This window comes from Corvus brachyrhynchos, unplaced genomic scaffold (genome assembly GCF_000691975.1).
Source record: "Corvus brachyrhynchos isolate BGI_N302 unplaced genomic scaffold, ASM69197v1 scaffold255, whole genome shotgun sequence".
Lineage (NCBI taxonomy): Eukaryota > Metazoa > Chordata > Aves > Passeriformes > Corvidae > Corvus > Corvus brachyrhynchos.
The window spans coordinates 7348291-7356422 of record NW_008238358.1 but is presented as its reverse complement, the minus strand read 5'-3'; the positions used below and the strand labels follow the sequence as shown (position 1 = coordinate 7356422).

General features: G+C 40.7%; 1 protein-coding gene across 1 annotated transcript in view; it reads right to left on the bottom strand.

Moving 5' to 3' along the window:
* Positions 1–332: 332 nt before the first annotated feature.
* Positions 333–8132, bottom strand: part of CCDC173 (coiled-coil domain containing 173) — a 16668-nt gene continuing 8868 nt past the window's right edge. The window contains 2 exon segments of the mRNA XM_017735573.1: positions 333–4322; positions 5000–5164. Of these exon segments, the coding sequence (XP_017591062.1) occupies positions 4083–4322; positions 5000–5164 (405 nt within the window). The 3' untranslated portion in view covers positions 333–4082.

Below are 8132 nucleotides of genomic sequence, written 5' to 3'. Positions count from 1 at the left end.
TGTTCAATATGAATGTAAATGGGGTGGTAACACAGCCTACAGTCAGTATAGAACTGAGTGAAAGAACAACTTTCAATCAAAAACTCGCCTATAGCCATATCACAGCCTGGCTGTTGGGCAGCAGAGTGCTTAGGAGAAAACAAGAAAGTGTTTTTCCCATTTCCTGTAGTTAGGTTAGCTGGAGTGCTAGGTACACAGTCTTGCTGCAGACATCTCTTTCCCATAAAGGACTAGAAGACTCAGCCAATGCCACAACTTCTCAAGATACTATTTCTACCTTCTATTGCACTCTCCAAAGTAAAAGTAAGTAGAAAACTGTCACAAATAAAAGGTACAGTCAACATGGATTTTATTGTTACAGGCAGATGTACTCCATTTTATTTGTTCAGTAAGATATTTTTGAAGTCAAAATAGGTTTGAATTAAACCTGGAGGCCCAGCAATATTCAAGGAGTACAGTACAGGTGAACTGATAGTTTACCTTTGGTTGTTACCTCTTGACTTTCTGAAAAGAATCTACTGCTTTGTTCCATAATAAAATTAGACTAGTTACAGTACAGTTGCAAGCTATGGCACTTATTTCTTGAGCTTCAGTATAGGCAGGTTCTGGCAAATAGCATGTCTTGTAACTTGGTCCACAGTTAGCTTCTGCTGTTGGGCACTGATTGGTTTTGCAGGCACATAGAACTTGGAAGGAGAGAGTAGCTAGCTTCTTATTCCTTTGTAGATGCTTCTATAGTGGTCAGATGTATTTCTAAAGAAAAAAGAAACTGTTTAAGTGTATAATTAGTAGCTTCTGTTAATTGTATATGCACTGATTGTAGATGATACTAATGCAGAAATACTTAAAAGCTTTACCAAAGATCCAAACTTTGCCCTTTTCCACTGTGCCAGCTGTTAGATTTTTCCTGGTCTGCTCAGTAACACTTCCTTCTTCCAGTACATGCTGCTTTTTTTTTCTAACCTTTGCTTATTTTTCCTTTACATAGAAAAGAAATCAGACCAGATGCTACTCATTTGGGGGGTGGGGGGGCAATTACTATTATGTTAACAGAGATGCAGTGTTGAATTTTCCTGGACCTGCAGTGCTGATGTTCAAGCCCTTCAGTACCTAACAATTGTTACTTTTGGATAATGTATTGGAGCTGAGGGAATCCACAGAAAAGCGAAGTGCCATTCTGGTTTATCCAAGACAGTGTCAACAAGCTACAAACATTTATGCTTTAAGACTGCTTACTAGAGATTGGTTTACAAGATCAGAGGATAGAATTGAATCATAAATGTATTCACTTAAATATCTAGTAATATCAAAGCCGTGATATACCAAAACAAAAAGAAGCTTAGGTTGAAGTGGTGGCAGTGCAGTAGCGTGAAAGCAATGGCTTCACACATTACAAGCTTATCAAAGCCTATACCACAACTGATTTTAAATAGAAAGAAATTAAGATAATTCCAAAGAAGACATCTCATATGGTCTTCTCACATCTCTCATCTTCACCTCCCTCTACAGTCTTAGCCTTCACTGATTATGGGGATTTTTGCATGCTGTTTAGAGGTAGTGACTTTTTTGTCTCTCAAAAATATGCTGCCAGAACAGGAAGGATGATTCAGTATCAGAGACAAGGATGTACTGCCAGAACAAGGAGGAAAATTAGAGACTAGTTACAGCACTCTTCCATTCAAGAGATAACAGAAAGGCCTAAGTTAATAACAGACATTTGAAAGAATTTAGCTGTTGAAACAGAGTAAATTATTTGACCTAACATGACCGGAAAGCTTTAAAAAGATTTTTTTTTTCTTTTTCAGAATTATAGAGCAAGTCTGTATTGGGACATGAAAATGTTCATCCTTAATAGTCCCATGGTGCCAGCTCTTCTGTTCATGGGCAGTTTGTTTCCAGGTAGGTATCCTCTTCAAACTTCCTCAGAGCTGATTGGTAGCAAAGACTGTAATGCTAAAAGAACTTGCATAGATCTAGTAACTCCAACCTGGAACACTACCTAACAGTAATGAGCCGCACAGTTAACTAATTCAAATTCCCTTAGGATGTAAGGCTGTTCTCTTCCATTTCCTAGGTAGGAGTTGTATTAGATCCATGAAAACAGTACTCTTAACATGTGTACCAGAGCCACACAGGTATGAGATGAAATACTGTTGGGAGAATACCATGTTGGACACTGGAAGCCCACATGTTCAAACTGAAGTTGCTGTTCTACTTCTAGGGTTGGATCACAGGTGTGGAAAAAATGCAGTTAGATTTGAGGTCTCTGTTTCAGTCACTCTGAGCATTGCCTTTCTAAGGTTTTGGCTTTCAAATAAGGCTAATACCTATTATGACTCTCACCTGCTACAACGTCCTGAAGCAGAACAATATCTGAGAGAATGTTTTTTTGAGCAAAACCAGTAATTAAAGTTTACTAGTCAAGTTATTTTTCAAAGCATTTTCTGATTTTCTAGCTATTAATTAAAACTTTATAGAATCATTTAGATTGGATGAGACCTTTAAGATCAAGTCTAGCTGTTAACCTAGTACTGAAGTCCAACAGTAATTATCCATGTCCCTAAGCACCATTTACACATCTAAATACCTTCAGGAATGGTGACTCTAGCTAATAGCTAATACAAGAGCGGCCCTAGGCATTAAATGAGAGATACCTCTCAATTAGTGGATTCTTCCAGGTCAACAACTTCCCTTCTTATCACCTGCAGTTGATCTCCCTATATTTTGTTACTATCTTCGAATGGCAGCTGCAAAGGACTCTGGTGAGCAGCTAGAACAGCCTCCTGCCTTACAGAGGACTCCTTTCACCAGCAACATTCCACCACCTCTAGCCATTCTGATCTAGTGTCACCACACTATGCTTTATAGAGGTTTTACAGAAAATTACTAACTAGAATTAGTTATTTAAAACAAGCATACAAAGCATGTGCATCTCAAAGTCAATAGAATAAATTGAGATAATGATTGCTGCTGTATTTTTTTCATGCTGAATTTGGGTAACTAGATCTGTATTTAGCCAACATGCTTTAAAATTACACGGGTGTAATTTTACTCTAGGTAAAATTTTACCACTTTACTCTAGGTGTACTGAAATGAAGAGTTGTTTTCTGGTACTTTAGTTCGATGGTTTTTCTGTAGATGTTCAAAGTAAAAGGAGTATAAACCCGATGGAAGAAGGCTGTAGACTTCAAATGCAGACATATGTAATCTGCAGAACAGGACATTTCTGGAAGCTGAGTAGGAAATGAGGCTGCAATCCACTTTGTTTCTTGCTGCTGTGGAGGTAGACTAAAAATCCATTTAACTCACCAATTGCATAGTAGTGAGCATGTGGAAATTTGCACTTAGCGATGCATTTGGAGCATTATCGAGCTCTGCAGATTTCAGCACCACTCCTGCTGTAGTCAATACTTCTTAAGGCTCCAGCTTCTGCCATCAAAAGGCTTTAATAAAAGTTTCCATTTCTGCTTGCTGAAAAAAAGCTTGGTGTAATAAAATGAGCACTGGCTCAGAGAGAAGGAAATAAATTTTTCACTAGTGAACTAAGGAAAAAAGTATTGAGGGACAATTTCACAAGTTAATTGCTATGTTGCTTTTTGTAATACATAATTTCCAAAATTAATTACTCCAAGATAATTGGAGAGAACTCTGTGACTTTTAGTTGATAGTGCAGCAATGTTAGCCTTTTATTTTAGGTCAGAAGTGAGGTTTTGAAACAAGTCTTCATTGTTCCTACTTACTGTGCTTTGGTTCACATTACAGAATAATGGGCCCTGCTAACTGACATGGGTACAGTCAGTCAGCTCCACCCAGCCATGTTCTTCCATCCAAAAAGAGTGACTAATCCCAGACCACAGCAGGACTGACTAAGACAGTAACTGAGTCTGTGCTGGCCCTGGGGAGAGTTCTTTGCCCTGCCCTCAGGCAGAGCTTTGAGGGCCAAAGCAGGGTCTAATAGTCCTAGAAAAATGCCAAGTGTTTGGTCAGTCCTGAGCAAGCTGGGGGCTCATGTACATGTGGCAGGAAGAACATGGACAGAATTGCATCAACCATCTTCACCCACCCCCCAATTTTTACTGGATTTAATACTGCAGATATATCCACTCCACCATTCTTGCAGTTGTCCTAATTAGGAAGCCCACATCTTGTTCCTTCCTTGAATGTTTGGAGAGAATAGAAGTGACATCCAGTAATGGCACTGATTCAGTTACTCACTGTCTTTATCTCCGATATGCTCGATCCTGATGAAAAGCAGCCTCTCTCTGAGCATCATAGTCCAATTCTGCTTGCTTTTCCTGCTCTTTTCTTGCCTGCTTTTCAGCCTGATGAAGAAAAGGGAATAATAAAGCTTACTATTTTGTTCTCAACATCACCATCATCTAAAGCTGAGAGAGGATAAAAGCTTACAGAAGGTCTGCAGCATTCTTAGTTGATACTTGGCACTTATCATTCCTCCCCACATCTCTCTCCCCTGCCATATGGCCCCAGAAAGGGTACATTAAATAGCTGAGTGAACATCAGCATTAGCTGCTGCTCGTTGGTGACCTACCCAGAAGAATACAGGAGGACAGCAGTGCATGGTTGAAAAAATGTCATAATGGCACAGAACAGGATCTGATCTGTCATTGTTGATCTCTTATTACCAGCCCTCACAGTAATCCTCCCTGACTCACATGGGCCAAGTCAGCCTGGAAGAGGCTTCTGTTCTACTGCTCTAAGAGGAGGTCCATAAACCTCTGAAACGTGTATCATGCACTATCAACTTTTCAGCAGTAACCTTCTCACTCCACAAACAAGCTGCTTTTGGTCCATGGGTACAGTCAGTCACCTCTCCAAAATCAGCAGCTGTAGTGCATACAGGTAAAAACCAAACAAAAAACACGTCCATCACACCCACAGCAGCCTTCTTCTTTCTCTTCTAGCCAAGATGTCTAGTACTATGGGTTTAGAAGTGTGCTCCTTTCTGAAGGGGCTGACAGGGTACAGCTTTTCTGTTTACCATTTGCTGGATCTGAATTTTCTGTACTTCCATGTTTGCATCACGTTGTCTCTGTTTCTTGGCTTTTTCCATTTCCAGGTAGATGCCATCTTCTGTCATCCACTGATTACGATCCTTCTCACCCTCTTCTTTTTCCTGTCTCTCATTTTCCTCCTTCATCTTCATCTGTAGTTTACAAAACACACAAAAAAGTTAACCAAGGAGCTGGCCTGCTAAGCTGGAAGTGGTATCTCTCTGCAGAAGCAGCCCTGTATCAGCGCTCTGATAAGCACGGTCACTGTGGCTGGCCAGTGTCCAAGCCCAGGGTTTTCAGCAGCCCTGGCAGATGTGTGCCCAACACAGAAGGGAAAAGGGAGAGGGGGCTCCAGGAAGGTGTCAGCAGACTTGCTGAAGCCTGCTGATGCATGGCACCAGAGTCACCAACTGTGATCTGGGTCAGGCTCCTCAGCTGGACTAAGCAGTGCAGAGTTTGCACAAATTATGAAGAATTACAGAGCCTTCCAAGTCTAATTTTTTTTGACGAGAGGATCACCACATACACTGCTTGCACCTTTCTTAAGGATTTAGTTCTAAAACTGTAGATGATAAATGAGAAGCACCTGGTGAGAACCTGCATGTGTGTCTTACTCCAGATGACTGAACTAGAAACTATGGCATTTCCAAACACTATTCTTGCATACAAGTATATGACAGAAGAGCAAGAATAGCCCACACTTCTTACCACAGTGGCTCTGTGTTCTTCAATAGATTCAATGGCAGCCTTTTTTTTTCTTTCTTTCTCTTTGTTTTTCATTTGGTACTCAACTTCTACCTCTGCAGCTCCTCTAGCAAGACGATCATCTTCAACCTTAAATGCCTCATTCATCTGTGCAGTTAATTGTTCAAAAGCTTTGTCCTTATGCTTCTGTATCATCCTGCAGGAGAACATGAGCTACTGTAACATACCAGGACATCTGCTCAGATTACCAGAGGCAACTGGTAACTGTTGCTTCTAACACCAGCAATCCTACTTCCACCCCCAACAGCACCAATTACTACTGGAATCGGCAGGCATTTTTTCTGCACTTTCTACTTCAAATTTTAATTACAGAAAACTTGCTTGCATCGAAGTTTTGCTGAGAATAATGTTTGTCACAAAATGAAATTGCAAGTTTGAATCTTAACACTGAAAATTATCCCTGGACCCACCTGTTAGTCTCTGCATGTTTTTCTCTTGTCAGATCAGCCATCATTTCTTTTCCTTTAATATAAGCCTTAATCCGATCATCATCTTTGTCTTCTTTTTGTTTCTCTTCAGCTTTAAATATTTTCTGTTCAGCTACATATTCCTGTTTAAATGGAAAACTACTTTTATTTTCATGTAGAATGAGATTTTGGAAACATGAACTAAAACCAAATTCTAGCAAATACTTCAGGCCTAGCCTATAATAAGGAGTTCTTTATATCAGTAGAGAAGCTATAGAAGATAGAAACCCAGAGATAAAATTCTCATGATCTACTTATCACAAACTACAACAAAAGTAAAACTAGTATGTGGTTGCAGCCCCAGGCTTAGAATATCTTTATATTCTCTGCTCTACCTTCCCAGTGTCTCCAACTGTACTGTTCCCATCCTGTATATCATTCATATGGTGCAGGCTCTGAAGGGCTCAAACACTAAGTCTGTAGAACCATCAAAATGTAAAGCATAAGGCATTTTGTAATGACTCAGAAATGGCACTTGTATAGCTTGGCAGTATGTATAGCTTTTGTTGCATATACAAGGTTGGGGGGAAATGGGGGAAAATTTGTATATTTGGGGTGAGGAGTATGGAAGGAAAAAAAGCAAGTAGGGTTTTAGCGGGAATTCTCTCCTTTTACTCCCTTACATGGCAAATGACTCATCACAGAACCTCTACTTCAGTTTCCCTGCTCAAGCAGGCATTGGCAGGGAAACAGTACATGTGGTAAGTAGGTCATCACCAAGTTTAAAAGATATTGTCATCCTCAGGCTATTCCCTCTCTCTAACAAAGAAAAATGGACTTAGAGCAAGTACATGAAACCTAAATCCAGTTCTCAAGTCAAGGACAATCTCCTTGCTGACTCTAGCAGACTTTGTCCACTGTAGACCAGTCAAAGCTCAGGTGCCACATTGCAACTGCCAAGAGGCCTTTCTCAAAAGCACAGAGGAAAGACATGGTCTGCAACTGACAGGGTAGGCATTTGATCCCATGCTGCTAAAACTGTCAGCAAAGACCCTGTTGCCCACAGGCCTCTTTATTTGTTGGCCAAGTCCAGCCATCACAGCCAAGGTGAAATACGCATTTTGAACTGTCTGCTTTCCTGCTACTTACATGATGCAGCCTCTGGCATTCAACTTTTTTCTCCTGTTCCTTTTCTTTTTCTCTCTGAATTTCCAGTTGGTACAAGTCGTGTGATCGCTGTATTTGTTCCCCTTCTCTTTGCTTTTCTTGTTTGGCCAAATCTGCCTGATCCTTGTGCTCCTTTATTCTGAATCAGAAAAGGGAAGTGAATAAATGATCTAGGGACAACATGAAGTAATAATGAACAGATACAGATTATGCACATCTACAGGCACCTTAACAGTAAAAATTCCTGACACTTTGAAGTAAAATATTAGAGATCAAAACCAGAATCAGTTTCTATAAGCTAGCTCCAAATTCTCTGGCCAAAGGTCAGTTCGTCTGAGGGTGCTAGGGAAGTCTGTACTAGCAAAAGCGAATATGACCAGTGTATGGACTCAAATATTAGACTGAATTTGATTAGCCAGTTTAATTGTTATCCCACTCCCTGTACAACCTGGGCCCTTGCCAGCAAGCAGTCTTCTAAGCAGTACACACAGCACTGTGCAAGACAAGGCTACGATGCCCATGCTAGCTGGAAGTGTGAAGGCTTCTAGGCTGGGGAAGCAGCAATAATGAGACAAGCCACATGCTCTCAGTGCCAGAGTTGAGCCAGTCTTGTTGGATGTATTAGGATACACATAGCCCCTGACAGCAAGAGACGTTTCTGAAGCTGGAGAACAGTTATGGAGGAACCACAGAGTGAGGAAAGGTGACAGGTTTTCCATCCACGACGTGAGGATGTTCTGAAAGCCTCGTTCAAAAGCAGTGAGCCACGCAGCCCCGGGCA